Here is a 19,453-nt window from a genome sequence, read left to right on the forward strand (position 1 = left end):
ACTACTAGAGCGACGAAACACAACTCCCGCGGTCTAAAATTGAAGACAGTACATGAATAGAACGTCGTCTGCTATTTTGAATCCGGAGCTGCTGTGCGCATGCGCCTCTGTCATGACGTAATAACCATGTGCTACAGTATTATCGGTGTGCGGAAGCATCGTCATTTCTTCGTGTGTTAAAATAAGAATTGGATGTTATGCGAAACTTCTCCCGGAGTTATATTCATTTGACACAAATAGTTAATTGTCTAACGCGTCGTTCCACTGCCTGTTGTCTTTTAAAGGGTTGTATCAGCTTCAAAAAGAATTAACAGTTTGGACATTGTATTCATACGATATATCGACTATATTCTACTACGAGTGTTGCCAACATAAGCTTATTATCCCAACATTGTCACTATTAATTTAATAGTATATGGTACCATACACAAATAGATATGTTTATTTTCATTTCCAAAACACATTTTAACTCACATTAAACACTACTGTAAATTTCACATTTTCAATTGCCTACGTATTTAGATCATTTTACACAGTCCCAGAATAGCTGTTCAAAGTAAGAATATTTATATTTTACACTTTCTGCCGCACAACACTTCAAAAAATTACTAGTGTACATGAATTCTTTGTAATTAAATATGTGGATATTATCAAATGTTAAATTAAGAACCAACTCACTGGGATAGAGCAATTTTTAGAAGCTAACGGACCATGACATGGTCAAGAAACTCCCTGCCATTTATGAAACCAGAAGGTCCATTACCAAGATTGCTAAAGCCAGTCACTGGTGCACATCCAAGAAAAATTAATCCAGTCAACAACCACAGTTTCTTTAAGAAGCATATTAATATCGTCCCTCATCTATATCGTCTTCAAAGTGGTCACTTCTCTTCATATCATCCTATTATAATTTTGTATGTATTTCCCATCTATCCATTATATGCTACAAGCCTGCCTATTTCAGCTCCTTCAGGATCATCCTAATAATATTCAGAATACAAATTATGAGCTCCTCATTAAACTACTTTCTTCTACTTCCCGTAAGTTCTCTCTCTTAGACCAATACATATCACCCAGATCAAAATGATGTCCAAGTTGGGTGATACGGTTTGTAAGTTTTCAGAGTTGTGTTAATGGAATATATCACATTTTTACCTTTCTAGTACTTCAAATGTGTCTTTTCAGCACAAAAATTCACTTCTCAACCCAGTTTATTATGTTGTAGGCCCATATATAGATCAGCCACCAGAGAATCTGAATTTAATTTTGACAAGCTGGTATTAGAAAAGCAATTTACAGAACATTTTAATACAAAACACAAACTCCTTTCTTTTTTATGAGTATGCAGTCCTTTTAAGTTTACTAAATACAAAGAAATTTGACTTGTGTTAATGTGAATCTTTGTCTAGCATTCAGATGGAAGAACACAGACGTGGGGGTATTTCAGAGCAAGGTACTGGGAAAAATTTGTAAATAAGAAAGATTCCATATCATAATAATTGAGAAGATTATGAGTGTCATAATGTTTACCTTATCATTAGGGTATAACAAGTAGGCCATGTAATATGAATGGGGAAGATGAGAAAAAAAATATGTGAATTCAGAATACTTAACCAACTTACAGACGCACTTACATTTTTAAACCTACCTTTGTTTCAACTTATACAGGTATTTTAATATGTATGTTTCATGTTGGTAGACAAAACAAACATCCGGAAGAAAAAGTACACAATTTGACCTGAGTAAGAAAATAAAAGATGTAAAGCACAAATGAACTGATCACACATAAAGAATGGAAGATTAAAGATATGTACAAGAAATAATATGCAACCCTAATAGGATAAGGCATTTTAAAACACCAGTAAAGAGATGGACTGAAAGCCGAAATTGTATAAATATGAAAACTTTGAGCCCAGAGTCAAGTCAGAATCCTTGACACTGAAGACAATGCCACATAAAAATATTTAATTTAACTTTTCATGACCCAGTCAAAAAAATTATACTTTATACAATGCCAAACCTCATTTATTCTACAAGTAAAGCTGAAATGTAACATATTTTAGTACGATTTTTCTTCATGTAAGTTATCTGATGGATACCCCTGATTTTTCATCACAACTGTTTCAAGTGAATATAACAGTAGCCATGTATTAATTTACAAATATGAAATTTCCTGACAGTATTTCACATACATCCTATACATATGTCTGACTTTGGGGTCTATTTAGGAATTTTCATTTGTTGAGGTTGGTGTAAAAGTCTCTGAAGTATTGACTACTGCCAGGCAAGACCTAGCAGAGTGAGGTGTGGGGAGACAATGCCAACAACAGGTGTCACACAACCATATGGGACACATTGCTGGGATGCAAGCAAAGGGATCATGTTAAACAAGCAAAATGTATCTGAGTTTCAGCAACACATCTTACAGTAAGTGAAGAATTATGAAATAGCTTATCTGAGGCTCTTTTGATGTGCTTTAGTCCAAGTGATGCTCATGTACTTGCTGTTTGTGACATGCTGTAGAAATGATGTCTTATGATTATGCATTGAAACATCCATTCTGGTTCTGTAAGGTTGAATTCTACGTTATCCAACTACATCTGAATAACCAAAGGGCTAAATGAGATTTGAGGTTTTCACAGTGATGAAAATTTGGATGTTCGTCTTCTGGGTAGTAACACAATGTGGACTTGTAGGCAAATACCAATGTTTTGGATAAACAAACTGCTTTCATCTTCAGAGCTGATTTTTATCTACAAGTCCAAATGGTGTTACTATAAGAAGACCAGTGCTGACAGTGGCCAATCATAGTTGTGGAGTAGCCTTTTGTCCTTGCACTGTATCCATGACATTGCTTTGGTATTAGGACACAAATATGTAGGGCATTAGGTTTCAAAATAGGATAGAAAACATTGAATCTGTGAGAGCAGTCAGTGGAGGAATAAGATTCTTCTACTGTAAAATGTGTCTGACCCATAATGCATAAGTTCACTTCATGACTGCACTGTCTAGATAATTCACTGTGTGTGTGTGTGTGTGTTTATATATATATATGAATGTTCTGGATAATATAAGTGTCAGGAAGTATGTTAAAAACAAATGAGGAAATACCCTTGTAATTAACATTTCATGAAAAAAGTGAGGAAACACTTAATAATATTAGGTATCATGTATTGAAAGAAAATTTAAAAACCAGATAGCAGCTGTTTAAAATAAAGTATCTGAAACAAGATTTTTAAGAGTATAAGATTATGGAGTATTGTATAAATCACGAGATGTTAATACACATTACAAAGATCAACATGTGCATTTAAGTTAATAAATATAGCAGATGCCTCTCTGACCGATGCTTAACTGGCTCTCCGGATTACATGCTTCTTTGTGTAACTTTCCTCAGTCACAATAACTATAAACACTCAAAAATTTGAAGAGGCTATTTTTTTCTTTTATTTACGTATGTAGATGAAAATTCTGCTATTTAAGAAGCAGAGGGAATGTGCAGTGATAAAACATGCATCATCACCTGCACTAGAAAAGTGATGGTTATTTTACCGATCAAAATTAATGACTTACATTACACAATACATTACTATTTCAGACATTTTTATAATTATACTGTGTATCTATAATCATTGTTACAGGCATATATATTGTACACTGTAATCACTAAAGCTGCTTCTTCAGTAAGAAGATCTATGGAGCTTTCAGGGCCCTCTAGAAGTCCAACAGAGAAAACAGCTATAAAATCACAACTCTCTTTCAACCAGGATTTACCTGAAATTCCAGAAGGAACAAGGTAATGCAAATATTATCTCACTATTTGCAGTATTATATGACATAAAATAGCATGGCCTTGATGATAGAAAACATACAAAAATATTACCACTACAATTTAAGAAATATGTTTCTTCATGCCTACCAAACAATTTCAGTATTAACTACTTTTTCTAAAACACATGAGGTTATTTACAATAGGTTAAACCATCATATGCATACTGAAAACATATTGGCCCCAGAATAATTTGGTTTCTAGAAAGGTATATTGACTGAAGACACAGCATTCAAACTAACAGACATTGTGTTAAAATCTTTTAACCAGAAAATGCATGCTGGAAGAATATTATGTGATTTAGCAAAAGCTTTTGAATGTGCAAGTTATAAAAATTTTTAAACTGAATTACATTTTTGTAGCATCCAAGCAACAGCTGCAAAATGGTTCAGATCCTATCAAACAAGAATACAAGATTAAAATAAAATCTCCTAATGACATTCAGAATTTTTCTCAAACTGGGGAACAATAAAACAGGAAGGGGTCAATTCTAGGACCTTTACTTTTCATAATACAGTAGATTCCAGTTAATTGGGCCATCGGTTAATCGGGGCAACCATTTATTTGGGACAAATCTTGAAGAACAAACCATTTTAATTTTTTACGTGGAACTTCGCATAATTGGGCCAAAGTGTTCAAGTCCCAATGCGTCCTAATTAAGTGGAATCCACTGTATACATAAATTACCTTCCTCCAACAATAAATAACTTATCAAAACCCATAATAATTGCTGATGGCACAAGTGTCTTAATTGCTAGTAACAATTTTGACGATTTCTGTATAATAGAAATCATAGTTCTCTCTCATATGAGTAAATGGTCACAGAATCTAGCCACAGCCTTCGGTAGAAATTTCTCATTTGTTTATATACATCTTTTAAGAAGGATGCATATCAATATTAAAAATGAGGTTATTTTCTCCACAGTTCAAAATGGCACTTTTCAATTCCGCGGCGGTATGTGGTTGCGATTATGGCATTCTTAGGTTTCTGCAACGTCTATTCCCTGAGAGTAAATCTGAGTGTTGCTATAGTTGCGATGACAAGCAATTATTCATACACTGAAAATGGAACAGAACAATTTGTAAGTACATTTTATGTATCTATTTCCTTTCATATCATTGTACTTGGCTAAGCTTAAAGCAATGTAATATCTGAAGACGTACATGTAAGATGGTGTTCCTTTGCAGAAACAAGATTATCCATGGAGTTCAGAGGTGCAAGGACTTGTTCTGAGTTCTTTCTTCTTTGGGTATATTGTGACACAGATACCAGGAGGATGGTATGCTACTCAAATTGGTGGAAAGAAACTGTTTGGAATTGGTGTAGGTGTGACTGCACTTGTATCTCTTCTAACACCAGCTCTTGCCTCTACAAATCTGTATCTCCTGGTTCTAGGACGAGTGGTTGAGGGTTTGTTTGAGGTATGTAAGAGATACACCATACAGTAATTAAAATGTATAGTGTAACTTAAGTTATTGAATATACGATAAAAAAGAGTAACAATCTTCACATAGGGCATATTTAAGAGTATAAAGAAATAGTTACTTTCACTTGCAAAGTAAGTAATCTGATAGTTTAAAAACAAAACAAAAATATATTTCAATAGTAAACAGTAGGTATGTGCATATTTAAAATTCTGTTGTCTTTGATTTGAGTTTAAAATTTAAAGAGGGGTGCTAACTGTAACCATTTATCGGGACACATGAACTCCAGTCTGACCAAAACGAATTCATTGTACTTAATTCCAATAGGTTTCATTACAGTGTACTGATGCAGTTTAATTTTGGTCCCTATTAGGCAGTTTGGACTACATGAAGTCCTGAATTTGGACCCAGGAAAAAAATTTATGGTACAATGATAAATGCTGATGAATGTAATACTAGAATTTCATAATAAAATTTAATGAGATTATTTCAGAACAAATCAGCCACTTTTTTAAGGGCCAAAATTAATTCCTTTAAGATATTTTATTCATGCGATTAGAAAGTGTTGCAGACAAAATTTGTTTCCAGGGAGTAACCTATCCATCTATACATGCTGTGTGGAGTCACTGGGCTCCACCCCTAGAGAGAAGTCGCCTTGCCACTATAGCTTTCTCAGGAAGTTACTTTGGAACTGTCATCTCTCTTCCACTGTCAGGGATGTTAGCTGAATATGTGGGATGGCCGTATATTTTCTACTTATTTGGTATGTCAAAACAATTGCTTTAAAAGTCATGTTATAGGCAGACCCAGTAAGAGAAGTTTGACAGATTAGAGGCAGACTAGTTTGGCTTAGTAACAAGTGGTGATGATAATTTCTACCTAAGTAAACCAACTAAGAGTACTTAAAGAAAACAAGGCTGAATTGTGATGTTATATATATTTATAGTGTATTTAATGACACTTTTTCAGTAGCTCAGACTGAACTTTGGTGATTATCTGACTGCTTTTGTAATTCACAGCTGTATGGACAAGCTCAGATCCAGTATTTATAAAATGAAATTAAAGCAAAATCAATTAAAATTTTTGTAGTGATACTTCCTCCATATCAATGTATGAAAATGACTCAGAAGCCATAGTGGAGTCAAAGAAACATATTCAACCTGTGTATAAAAGTGAAGCTTTCGCGGCGACTGAAGGTGATGAAAGACTCTCAGGCTACAAGCCACGTCAGGTGGCTGAATGGTGAATAACGTAGGCAGAAGATATGGTTTATTCACCATTCAGCCACCTGACGCAGCTTGTAACCCGAGAGTCTTTCATCAATATTATACCTGTACTGCACATGAAGGCAAACTGTGATAAAAACTGTCCAAATAAAATATGGCTTTCTAATGCCCATTAAATTTAAAGTAATATAATTTATTGTTAAATGACATTTTTGACATTTATATTACTGACCATACGATGGTACTAAAATTAAATCTGTGGCGTAACAGCTCCAGAGAGCCAAAGCCGACTAGTTTGACTGCTGGCCTCACGTTCACATGCCTAAGCAGAGGTGAACAATCATCCAACCAGATATAGGGTGATGTGTGGTCAGCACGACGAACCCCCAGCCACTGCTAGCTTTCATGACCGGATTATGCTACTCATTGTAGCTCCCCAATTTCCTCATGATGCTGGGTTGGCACCGGTCCCATACACTGGTCAAAAGCTCATGAGAAAATTTCTTCTCCCCCGAGACTGGGGATAAGGAAACAGGCAACTCCATGGAGCAGAGTCCTCGAAAAACTAATATTCATTCAACTGGCCAAGAAATTCCCCACCTCATATGGAGCCCAAAAATACATTACTGTGTTCACAACAGTCTGCTTCAAAGCCATATATAACATTTTGTAAAGTTTGTTTTTTCTTTTTTGTGGTAAGAATGTTTTAGTCTCCCCCCCCCCCCCCCCCCCCCGAATCTTAAAAACCGAGGGATCACTGTCAGCTGCCCAAAATTTGAAGTTTCCCTCCATATCTGAATCTTGTCTACTCCAACCACAACCCTAGATGTGTCACACTGCGATGACATGGAATTTACTTAACATGGGGTAAAGTAATACCTAGAGTGTTATTTTAAAGCTAAAAAAATGAAACTAACCCCATGTGGTAGAGTCTTTCTGTCAAAGGAAAGAATTACTCAACTAGTCAAGAAAATGACTGCATTTAATGGAGCCCAAAAGTTCATTATTATGTTCACAACAAGAGTTTAAAAACTGAATACATAAAATATTGTTACAGGAATATTGGCATTGATATGGTGTGCATTGTGGTGGTACATGGTTGCTGAAACACCACAAGCTGATCGGAGAATCACAGATGCAGAATTAGAATACATAAGATCATCTATTGGTCCATCAGCCAACCATATCAAGGTGGTAATGTATCATTTGTAATTCTAAGGTGTTTGTGTATGAACTAACGTCATTCATAGTGGCTACTGAATGATAACTGTGGCATATGATCTTCAGGTTATATTTAATTAACTCTTTAAAGCCTAATGGGGACTATATGTACCACCTATATTTCCAAACAGAAACTATGCATTTTGTATTTATTGGTTTCATGTGATTCTTGATGTAAACAGTAATTATTTTAAAAAAAACAGCGTAAGCCAGTTGATTGTTTTAATGGTAAAGTGTTGTATTTCCTTTGCGGTACGGACTGAATTCTTAAATATTATTTAGACAAACTTTGACTTCAAAGAGTTAGTACAGTTTCTCTCTCTGAAGGACTGAATTACAAATTAAACCCCCAAAATACAAAAACATTACTGAAATATTTTTTCCCCTTGTTTGTGTATCGACTGCTCTACAAATACTATTTGTGGCGAGCCAGAACAGATGTCAGTGTAATGACTAGGCTACAGGCTGGGTAGATAGTTTTGATTCCCAGGAGGGAAGGAGTTTTCTCAATGTCCATGGCAACTGTGGGGACCACTCAGTTCACTATCCAATGGGTGGTACCGCGTTTCTTTCCTCTGGGGTAAAGCAAATGAGGTTAATATATGTGTGGAACTATAGCTCCATTTCTCTTTACATCTGCATGCCATGATACCCAGTCAAGCAGCAGGGACCTTTACCTTCGTGATGAGCATATGCACCTTCTCTCTGTGATTCTGGCTTTAACAATCTGGGTGCATGCTGTACAATAGAATTTCTTGGTATCTTTAGTGTTTCCCAAAATAAATATGTATATTGGTAGTTGGAATTTTATTTGGCAAAGGTAAACCACAGAAGGCAATCTGAGCCATGTGACAGTGTTTTCATGTTTAATTGCACAATATTTCCAATAAGTAGTGCAAGTAACATGATTCTATTTGTCAAAATCAGTACAACAGTTGTTCTTTTCTGCTAAGTATTAATGTAGTTTAATTAGAGAAAAAATGAAAATGATGCTGTATGAATGCTTGATAAGGGTTATATCATTAGAACTAAAAGCTACCACAAAGAAAGTCTTACTATTTTCTTTGTTTTGTACTTTATCAATTGTCTTCTTTAAAAAGTGTAAATAATGTTAAAATAGTGGATCCAACCCCTTTTATCTGAATACGAAGGAAGATCTGTCCTTCAAAACACAGTAACGTTTTAAAATTTCTATGACTTTTAAAAAAAGACAGTAGTAATAAAGAACCATCACCAAAGACCTGTTCCAGTGCCACTTCATCTATTATTTGAAGTCAGCTGGGGTCAAACCTGGGTCTCCGACGTGAAAAGCCAGCAGCTAACTACCTGAGCAATGGCACAGCCCAAAGCTGTAAATAACAAAAATATATAGAATAATGTATTATATTTCTTTCTTTCTCTGTATTGTCAACTGCAGAAGTACAGTGTAACTTCCAGATATTAAACCTTACTATAAGAAATACAGCGACAGAAAATTCTGCCTACTGCAGAAATGAAACAGAGTGAATTCAAGCAGATGTACATTATTAATTAGAACTGATTAGCAGCCCTTAGTTTCTCTCTTTCTGTTTATACCCTTATCACTTCTATGTGTATTTAGACGTTTGGTAGGACTCCTTGGATGAGTGATCAGCCTGCCGTAGGACAGCACAACACAGAAAGACGCGGACAAACATTCATGCCTTGAGTGAGATTCGAACCCACGGTCAGTGTCCAAGCGCACGAGATCCACGCCTCAGACCATGCGGCCACTGTAACCAGCTAGCCCTTAGTTTGGGGGGTTTAAATACCCTATGATAACCTTTATCATGAGAAATTATTAATTTTTTATTTGGCTTTCTTTGTTGTCACAGAATGTGGAACCTCCTTGGAAAAGGTTCCTAACTTCATTGCCTGTTTGGGCCATCATGATTGCACATTTCAGTGAAAACTGGGGTTTCTACACTCTACTTACAGAATTACCAACATTCATGAAAGGTGAGATTTTTCATGTTATTTAATACTGAATTAAATTCTTTATACAGTAAAACTTCATATAATATAATCATTACTGGGAGACTTAGGCGGGGTACATATTTTCATGTTAAAATTTTGTGATCTGAATGACAGTTCTGTAAAATAGATGACACGTTATCTTCCAAGTAACCATTAAAGACCTAGGAAAAACTTCCTCTTTATTTAATATACATTTACCAACTTGTACATACCCTAGCAGAAAATTTATTCGTACAGTTTATATAATTTAAGTATGTGATATACAAGACTTCTTAAAGAAATATATAGTTGCTCAAGTAAAATTACTGTATCATATGGTAAAAGTTTTCAGTAGTATGTTTCTATTGATTAGAAATTAATTTCTATTAATTTATCATCACTCATTATCCTGGATTTCTACATTAATAATGCACTGTGAATGAACTCCATCACACCTCCAGGATGAATAGTTCGTTGGAAATCGATATGGATTCCTCTGATTTATCAGACCATGCTTCTGAGAATGGGGCAATAAAATATACAATTCAGATTCAGTGACATGGTTATGTGATTAGCTCTGACCGGTTCACATCTTAGCCCGGAGACTGGCTATCCTGACTCTGATTTTTTATGGTTTTCCTCTGCTCTTCAGGAAAAATGGTGGGATGGTACCTTAAATAAGGACAAATCTGTTTTCTTCCATGTCCTTTAAAATGCATTATCCTATCTGTCAGTGATATATATATTCAAAGTTATTGACAGTATCGCCAAATAACAAAGAAAGAATGAAAAAGAAAGAAAAAAGGATTTTGTAGTTGTCGATCTGATATCTTCTGTTATCTTATATTTTGCTTCTCAAAATATATTCTTTTGTTTTTGGTCATTAATGATGTAAATTCTAGTGCTATTCAAATTAACTTTCCACTCAATTTTCCTCCTTTAAAATTAAACTAAATTACTCTGAATAATTTTTATATTGTAATTGGTTAATTTTACTACTTAGCCAAACCACAAAAAAATTTGTTTAGAACCTGTTGAAATTATGTAGAACACACTGATCACTGACAATGCCTTTTTAGGCTTCAACGTGTCTGGTTTATAATCTGTTCTAACCTGTTTTAATAATAACCAGTTTGTGATAGAGGTTGTTGGTTGGGTGTTCCTTGTGAACAGATAATTATACTCTGTATTTTATATAAGAGGGTAAATATTTTGAATTCCTTTGTGCCAGATGTCTTAAAGTTTGATCTGAAAGATGCAGGCCTACTTGCTGCTCTGCCTTACTTAGTGATGGGTGTGACAGTACAATCTGGTGGTTTCTTAGCTGACTGGCTGAGGTCACAGGGAAACCTCACAACAACACAGGTACTGGGAAATTCATATTTATGTATGTGTTGTGGACAGAAAAGGACAAAGATTGTTTTATGAAGCTTCTGACCTTGAAAAACAATAAGAGATGTGAAATGTTAGCTTGAAATAAACAAATCCTGTAATTGTTATTAATACTTCCTTTTTGAGGAGCTTATGGCCATCTTCATTGTAAGAAAAGTGAATTATAAAATCACACTGCATGTGAAAGAACACTTTGGTCACTGTATGACATTTTGTTTTATTGTTACTTTGTGCTATTAGTCTTACCCTTAATCATACAGTAATAGAGTTTATAAACCCTAACCACTCATACCACAAGACTGCCATCTGGACTTCAACTCATGAGTTAACAGATTAATGGTATAATACTGTAATGCATGGCCAGGCACAGCTTTCAGGATCATGCACCATCCATGACACACGGGCGATAAAGGTTAATAGTAGAAAAATAAACAAATGGGAAATGTATGCATATATAATGAATTATAAGGTGACAGCATAAGAACACCCTTTGTTTAATTACCTTGAAAACCATAAAAAAGGTTAATGGATAAAGTGTATTTGACATAAAACATGTTTCATTTTAAAACTTTTTCATTGTAATAAATGTGCATTGATGTGTACAGAAACATGTGTAAGTAATCATGTAAAATGTGCATAATAGCCAGGTTTGTGTCAGCTTTTATGTAAGTAATGTGTCTGTGGTGTGTGAAGACAATTCATTGGATACAAGACACTTAAAGCACACTTATTCTGAGAAGTTAGTATTAATTCTGCCTTTAAAAGTTACATATTAATGATCATATAAGATAACATATTTCTCTTTCTATACTAACACTAGGTGCGGAAACTTTGCAACTGTGGAGCATTTGTGTGCCAAACACTGTTTCTGCTAGCAGTTGCACATTCTACAACTCCTAGTGCTGTTGTGGCAAGCCTGACTGCTGCTGTAGGATTTGGAGGTTTTGCCTGGGCTGGCTTCAGGTACAGTTCTATAGTTTGGGTGTACACATGATTCTCCTTTATTGTTGTGCCTCCCCTCCTTCCACATAATTGGGATGCTCATAAAATTCTTCAACTGATTTCAATGTATTCCAATTACACAAATAATTTACATTGACAATTACATTCAGATGTTTTTAAAAACTGCTTCTGACTTCACCACAGCTACAGAGAAGTTGCTGCTGTGTATCAGCTGTGAGTTAAAATATTGTGCCCTATATCTGAGACAGAGACCTCAGATAAAGAAAGAGAAACTGGTGGGCATATATACGATACCATTCCAACAAGCGGTCTCCTACAAAATTGGCAGACTCCTTTCCAAACAATATCAGAACCATCCACGTCCCGATGAAGAAAAATATCCATATGCTGAGACCAGTCAGGAACAAATTAAGCCTGAAGGTTACGGGTATATACCGTATGCCATGTGAGTGTGGCAAAGTTGACATTGGCCAGATGGACAGATCAATTTAATCCAGATGTATGGAACACAAGAGTCATATACACTTAGGCCAGCCAGAGAAATCCACAGTGGCAGAGCGTAAGTTTGAAATGGCACAACATCGACTTCACCACCATCTTGGTTCGTGATAAGGCCATAGAATGTATGGACTGCATAGGCTATTGAGATATAGCTTCACCCAAGAAACTTTAACAGGGCAGGAGGCTTCACTCTTAGTCGAGCTTGGGATCCAGTAATCATCTTAATCAAACAATCTAGATATCCACCAATCCAAAGGCAGGCCCTAACAGAGCAAATGGTTTACTCTGCCCATTGGCTCATGCTCAGATCCATCGGTCTGAGCGCACAGTTATGACTAGAATTGATAATGAGGACAGAGATTTCCTTGACATGGCTCATAGCCTGAGAGGATTTTTATTAACAATTGCCACCATGAAAGCTTCACATGATCTAAAACATTGTTTTGTGTACGTATGTTCACAACTGTGGTCACACTGAGAAATGTCTAACATTACAGAAAAATGCATGTGGATAAAATTCTGTGTGAACTAGAAGGATGGCCACAGAAATGTATGAAGTGTTTAAATTTGCATTTGGAGAAGAAATTTCCAGCTGCACTAAAATATTTAAAATTCATAGGATTTGAATCAAACATGATCCAAGGCCTTGCTGTACATCAGCATCACACTCAAGTAACAATTGTTAAAGTTCATGACAAAACTGTTAGTGACAGACACTCAGTTACTCTTTTTTGTCAATTGTGATCGTCTGCGCTGTGACACCACATGGCATCACAACCTGGAAGATCCCAAACAACATCTTCACCACCATCCTCAAATTTCTGGAGTCTTATTTTGATGTTCTGAAGCATTTGTGAAATGGGATCTGACAGAAAAGCCCCAAAAAACAGAAGCTAGATTCATGAATTTGCATAATGACACTGCACTGCCTCTCTCAGTACTCTGTTATTATTGAGGATAGTGACCTGAAGTCTCCTACATCACATCAAATAATATATAGTGAAACCCCTATTTAAGATTTGCCTGGGGTACAAGCAGTCCATACCTTAAATTTAGAAAAACCTTAAATGGGAGATATATTACACAGCTCACAAAAGAAATCCTCATCAAACTGTATGGCTTTACTGCATGATGGTGGCAGGGGAGGAAGTGACTTTAACAATCAGCAAGGAGGGAGAAACTTAACATGTTTCTTGCAGCTTCAAATTTGTTGGCGATGATGAAAAATTGTGCAGTGAACTGGGGTCCAGATTCTATGTGCAGACCTAAATTTCATTCTCTAAATAGGAGCAATACCTCAGGTTTTGAAACATTAAACCAGGGGAAATAATGTATTACAAACGTGGAAATACAGCCGGGATCACAAAAATTGAACACAAAATGTGGCAAAAACCTACAATGAGAAACCTAAAATCGGAATTTCACTACACAATACAAACGGACAAAATAATAGCACATTTTAGTATTTTGTCAGTTGATGTATGCCAATAAATTGTTGAAATGTCCGTCTGTCATATCACGTAAATTGTATTAAAATATTTTAGTAGGTTAAGTTTTGCTGCCTTTCTGTGTGGCAGACAGCAAATTAAAATAACTCCATTAAAAATTATTTTCTTAAGTATTTTACTTTGGGTCTTTGATCCAAAAATGTTGAGAAACCATTTCTGGTTGCTTTTCATGTTGTGTCTTGATATTCTAGTGTAAACCATTTGGACATTGCACCCCAATTTGCCAGCATTCTCATGGGCTTGTCTAATACTGTGGCAACTTTACCAGGCATATTCAGTCCTCTACTTACAGGCCATCTTGTGCAAGATAAGGTTAGTGTGGAGTTCCTAGTCTCTCTCTTAAGATCACTTAAAATCCAGATTATGCAATGCACTTCTTACTATACACAAAAGTTATTTTGAGAGTTGCCATCTTATGCCACTCAGTGTGTACCACATGCCTTCACAATCAATAATTACTGCATTTTGCCCTCAAGAATATTTATTGGTTTCATATGCAACTCGCTATAGACAGGGATTATTTCCTTAAACAGCATTAACCATTTGATCTTCTTAACAGAAGTGTTGTGTTTTCTTTGTGGTACAGACTGAACTTTTAAATATTATTTATATGAGCTTCAGCTTAAAATTGTTAATGATGTGTTAAGTTGACCTGTTGTTCAATACAGGAAGTCTCACCCCCTCTACAAATTGATGACATTATCATCAACAACAACAACAATAATAATAAATAATACTAATTTAAAAATGCAATGTGTTGACAGACTCCAGAAGAGTGGCAAGCAGTATTTTACATAGCAGGTGGTGTTTACCTGGCTGGAGCATTGTTCTATGGTTTATTTGCGTCCGGAGAGAGACAAAAGTGGGCGGACATTCCAGATTCATATGCTCTGTGCAGAGATGACCAATCCTATGCTTCTACAGAAGATATGCCATATGGAACTGGCTCCTGCGAATAAAATTAAATTACCTTAACTTTCTCTTTCCTGGAATTTGATCTCAGATACAGCAGAGTCCCAATTATGCGACATTCAGTCCATGCAAATACCCATTACTAATTTCTTAAAATATAAACTCATTCATATACAAATTTACATTATGTTAAATACTATTTTTGTTTGTGAGATTTTTTCATTTGATGCCATATTGTGTTTTCTTCATAATTTAATATCATAAAATGAGCTGATATTTACCCTCGTCCTTTTTATTAGTCACGTGATATCCGACATTTTCAATTGTATGGCCATCATTCGGTCCTGTTTAACTGGGACTCTACTGTACAATAAAATGTAAAATTTCCTCTATTCATCAGTGTCATTACATCTTTTTATAAATATGAGCAGTAGAGTCTCAATTATATAAATTTTATTTCTATTTAAGTACTTATAATGGTGGTATGCCATGCAGTCACAGTCACTTCACAATGGCCTAGCTTTTGACTGGTAAGGCATTCATTACTTTAAATTTTGTCCTGACTTAGGATAAACTGAGAGGTTTTTAACTTTCATATTTAATCTGTATATGAATATTTAAGTTGAGAGAAAAAATCTAATTTTTATAGACTGAAATCAGATACCCTATTACTTTAGTTTGATATGTAGATGTATAATCACTTTATATTATTCAGAATGCAAAAATGCTTTAAGTTTTGATTCCTTGCTGGTTTATACCCACACAATTGAAACTCTACTACAAACACTATGAAATGTTATTTATGTCGTTTTAAATCTAAGAATTATTGTTAAATGTCTTACGAAATTTGGGGTCCCAGATAGCCTAGGGAAATATGATACTTATAATGGAATAGTTAGAAGTATCAAGCAAACAAGTGTTTTACTCTGTTATCCAATGGCATTAGTGAGCCGGCGTAGTTCAGTCAGTATGGTGACTAGCTACGGACTGGGCGACTGGGGTTTGATCCCCGACGGGGGCAGAGGATTTTTCCTCCAGCCTCTGCGTCCAGACCGGCTCTGGGGCCCACCCAGCCTCCTATCCAATGGGTACCGGGCTCCTTTCCTGGGGGTAAAGCACGCCCGGGGTATGATGCTGACCACTTACCCCCATCTGGTGCTGAGGTCAAGACTGAGTAAGCTATACCTCCACTCCCTCCTAAGCGCCTACATAGCATATAGTGAGACAGCTTTATTTTATCCAATGGCATTACAGACGTTTGTTCCCAATTTCCACTGTGTTCAAAACTGGAATTTAGCATGCTAATGATTTGCTGCTTTGTTCATGCTGCACAAAGTTGATATAAAGAATCATTTGTGCAACAGACCTGACTAAAACATGATTTTGTAGTTAAAACTTTTCAGTTATTTTTATTGACCAAATTTTGTTCTGCTGTTTATTCAGTGAAGAAACCTAATAAAAAGTTTACTTAACTGTTTAATTCAAGCAATGAGATAATCTTGTAACTTTGCTAATAGTTTGCAGTTAAATCTAATGTGTAAACGTTATGAAGCAATTTGTAGGGTTGGTGGCAAGATATGTATTTAACAGCAACAAATTTTTGATGATAATAAGCATATTTTAAGGCCTGGTGTCTTGATATAGGGACAGTGGTACTTTTCCTTTATTCAAGCATAAAATGTGAAATTGTAATTAAATGCACATTAAGTCTCTAAACAAGTCACGATTTAATATCTGTTATAAGGTTCTCACAGCGATGACAAACTTTTTGATTTTGACATGTAGACTTGTATGTAGATACCAATGTTTTGAGAAACATAGTCTACATTCTCAGCCTTGTACAGCTTTAAGACTGGATAGTTGGTGTCAGAGGAATCTTCCATAGGCTATAAAATGTTTCAAGTAATAAACATTCAAAATGATGACTCACATTTATGGTGTGTTAAATTTCCTGAATAATTCTTTACAATGTTATTATGTACCAACAAAAAAGTGTATTAGTAAATGGATATCATTCACTTCTGTTTATATAAAATCCTTCTGAGATACCCTGTAATAAAGTTTCTCTGAAATGTGCATTCTGGGATCCCTGTCTCCTATTTATGTGATTATTTAATTGTATTTGCTTGCTGCAAAAGAACATAATTAGTCCATACTTTTTACGTGTCAGTGTAACATTTAATATAAATTTACACATATGTGAATAGGCATACTTCCATATTTGCAAGGGATACATACAACAGATGACTGGAAATAATGTCATAGGCTCTAATAAATACGATTATGTGCACTTTTTATGAATTATAGGTTATACTTTCTCTCTTCAGACTCTTACACTCCCATTTGAATTGCTAACATCACTTATCTTTCTTTCTTTCTTTTTTTTTTTGGGGGGGGAACAAAAAATACAAAAAATTAAACGATTCCAAAGTTCACTGAATGCTGCTAGTACAACAGGGGTATGAACTGGGGTGGAGTGTAATGTAATCATGTGGGTTACATGATGAAAAACTGTGTGATAATGACAAACATGAAAGAGTGGGAATGTTCCAAAGAAAATTTGTGATAATGTTTGTACGTAGCTTGACAACAAAAAGCAAATTCATGGATTTTATGAGACGAATGCATGTATTTATTTATGGTTGTGAGGCAGCAAGTAATCCCTTCGCTAAACTGTGATAACAGCTAATATAGTCTTTATATACTTTTAATGTGTTTTAACATTCAGTATATCTTTAAATTGTCTTCTTTTTTTGTAGATATGATCCATATTTTGACAGAACATTCTGAGGAATATTTTCTTAACATCAGAATTGGTGGAATGCCTCTTTTAAAACGCAACAGTTCCTCATATCAATATTATATGTTGCATCCAATTATCCAAACAAGAATAACATCCGTTTCAGAAAATATACATTTTAAAGATTACAACATATTATAATGTACTCTCATAATGCATATGGATTTTGGATTCTTGTAATAAGCTATACTAAGACTGCAGAAAGAAGTCTCATCTGATTGACCACTCCACATATCCGCTCAGTCATTACCCAGACACCTACGGAACAGTCTCCTGTACGCCCCAGCAGCCATTTAATGATTCTCTTCACACAAATGCAGCCAGTGCTTTAGAGGAATGGAAGCCTTTAATGGCATCATCCCTATCGCCCATTCAACTCATTTCTGCAGTCTGAGTTTAGTAAAAGATTAAACACATAAATGAAGTGATGTCTTTTATTTATTCTTATGTCAGTACATTTTTCATTATTCTTGTCTCTTGAAAATACATGTATAAAATTGTATGTAAATGGGAGAATAAAATCAATAATATATAAATGGAAATGGAGAATGGTAAAGTAGGATTATATTTGTAAGAATTGTTACATCAGATCTGTGGACAATGAAAACCCATTGTTAGCCAGATGCAATTCTGTGTACTGAGAGTTGAACTTAAACCTCTATAAATTTTAATAATGCACCAATGAATACTCTTTCTTTTGCCAATTATCTTTTCACATAAATGAGGCAATGTGATTTGTTGAACAAAATTATAATAGCAAATTTTGTCTCTCATCTTCTGAGTGGAATTGAAGAAGGCAGTTCAGACTCAGGGACAAAAATTAAACAATTACTTTCATGGTCCCTAACTTTCTCTTGCTATGCCTACATAGCAGAACTAAATAATATACTGTAATAATATAAATGGGCCAGGAAGGTACAATTTGTACCAGAATACACACGTTCTTTGCAAATTCTGAATTATTAATAAAAGATTATGCCAGTCATCATAGACAACTTTAGTTTCTAACTATACAAACCATGTGATCTTAAAGTCTTTTTAAGTAACGTAAATCAATACCAATATGCCATAAAGTGGTAGCGTACAGGACTAACATGCATTGCGTTGCAGAATCGAATCCTGGTCAAGACAAAATACTTTCTTTCATGCAGTCACCATTTAGTTTTACACTATACAAAGAATGACTGTACCAAAATACTGTATTTTCCAAAAAATCTATAACCTTACATCATTGTTATATCCCTCGTTAAAGTGATGCTAGTGTTGATCGCACCTCATACGTGTGTTTGTACACTGTGTTAGTATTAGTGTCTGCAGGAAATTTAAAAATACAATTTCAAGGTAGTCCCCAATGGCATAACATCCACACGAAATTTAATCAAAATCAGTCCAGTGGTTCTTGAGTTGAATCATGTGGACAGACAGACATGATCAGCCCTATATGCATTCATTTCGACCCATCTCTCATTACGGCAGGGAAGGAACATGATTTTAATTAAAAAAGGTGATAGTGGAACCACGGTTCCGGAGAATTTGACGTAAATACGTCTATACGGAAAGGAAGTTTATATATTGGCTTTATTGTAAATATTTCTTTTATACATGCTTTACAATTGAGATAAGTTTGATTAAGACATTGCTTATTTAACCTGAATTAGTTACGCTTAAGATGGGTCTGTGGTAGGTGAAATATTCTATCTAT

The 19,453-nt window shown here is 35.1% G+C and overlaps 1 protein-coding gene and 1 long non-coding RNA gene across 5 annotated transcripts in view; one reads left to right on the plus strand and one right to left on the minus strand.

The window, feature by feature from the left end:
- The first annotated feature begins 3,661 nt into the window (after nucleotides 1-3,661).
- Nucleotides 3,662-18,293, plus strand: LOC110828658 (vesicular glutamate transporter 2). Of its 2 annotated transcripts, none has more exons than XM_022061577.2 (10): nucleotides 3,662-3,796; nucleotides 4,755-4,911; nucleotides 5,018-5,251; nucleotides 5,843-6,017; nucleotides 7,538-7,674; nucleotides 9,555-9,678; nucleotides 10,907-11,040; nucleotides 11,888-12,030; nucleotides 14,231-14,351; nucleotides 14,804-18,293. In XM_022061577.2, exons 1-10 carry the CDS (start codon nucleotides 3,696-3,698, stop codon nucleotides 14,996-14,998), a joined length of 1,521 nt encoding a protein of 506 aa, XP_021917269.1. In that variant the 5' UTR covers nucleotides 3,662-3,695; the 3' UTR covers nucleotides 14,999-18,293. The 2 variants fall into 2 exon arrangements, with proteins under 2 accessions (XP_021917269.1, XP_021917270.1); XM_022061578.2 differs by having other exon boundaries at nucleotides 7,538-7,671.
- Nucleotides 4,749-19,453, minus strand: part of LOC110828661 (uncharacterized) — a 44,432-nt gene continuing 29,727 nt past the window's right edge. Inside the window, exons 3-5 of one of the 3 annotated variants that reach the window (XR_002542741.2) lie at nucleotides 14,852-14,988; nucleotides 8,936-9,050; nucleotides 4,749-4,888 (exon numbers count right to left, since the gene is read on the minus strand). This is a non-coding gene — a long non-coding RNA (uncharacterized LOC110828661). The remainder of the gene's footprint in view (nucleotides 4,889-8,935; nucleotides 9,051-14,851; nucleotides 14,989-19,453) is intronic. The other 2 variants (XR_002542742.2, XR_015535382.1) reach the window with 2 other exon arrangements.

This window comes from Zootermopsis nevadensis, unplaced genomic scaffold (assembly GCF_977971745.1).
Source record: "Zootermopsis nevadensis isolate Lab colony 2312 unplaced genomic scaffold, Znev_1.0 Znev_ptg000016l, whole genome shotgun sequence".
In the NCBI taxonomy this organism is placed as follows: Eukaryota; Metazoa; Arthropoda; class Insecta; order Blattodea; family Termopsidae; genus Zootermopsis; species Zootermopsis nevadensis.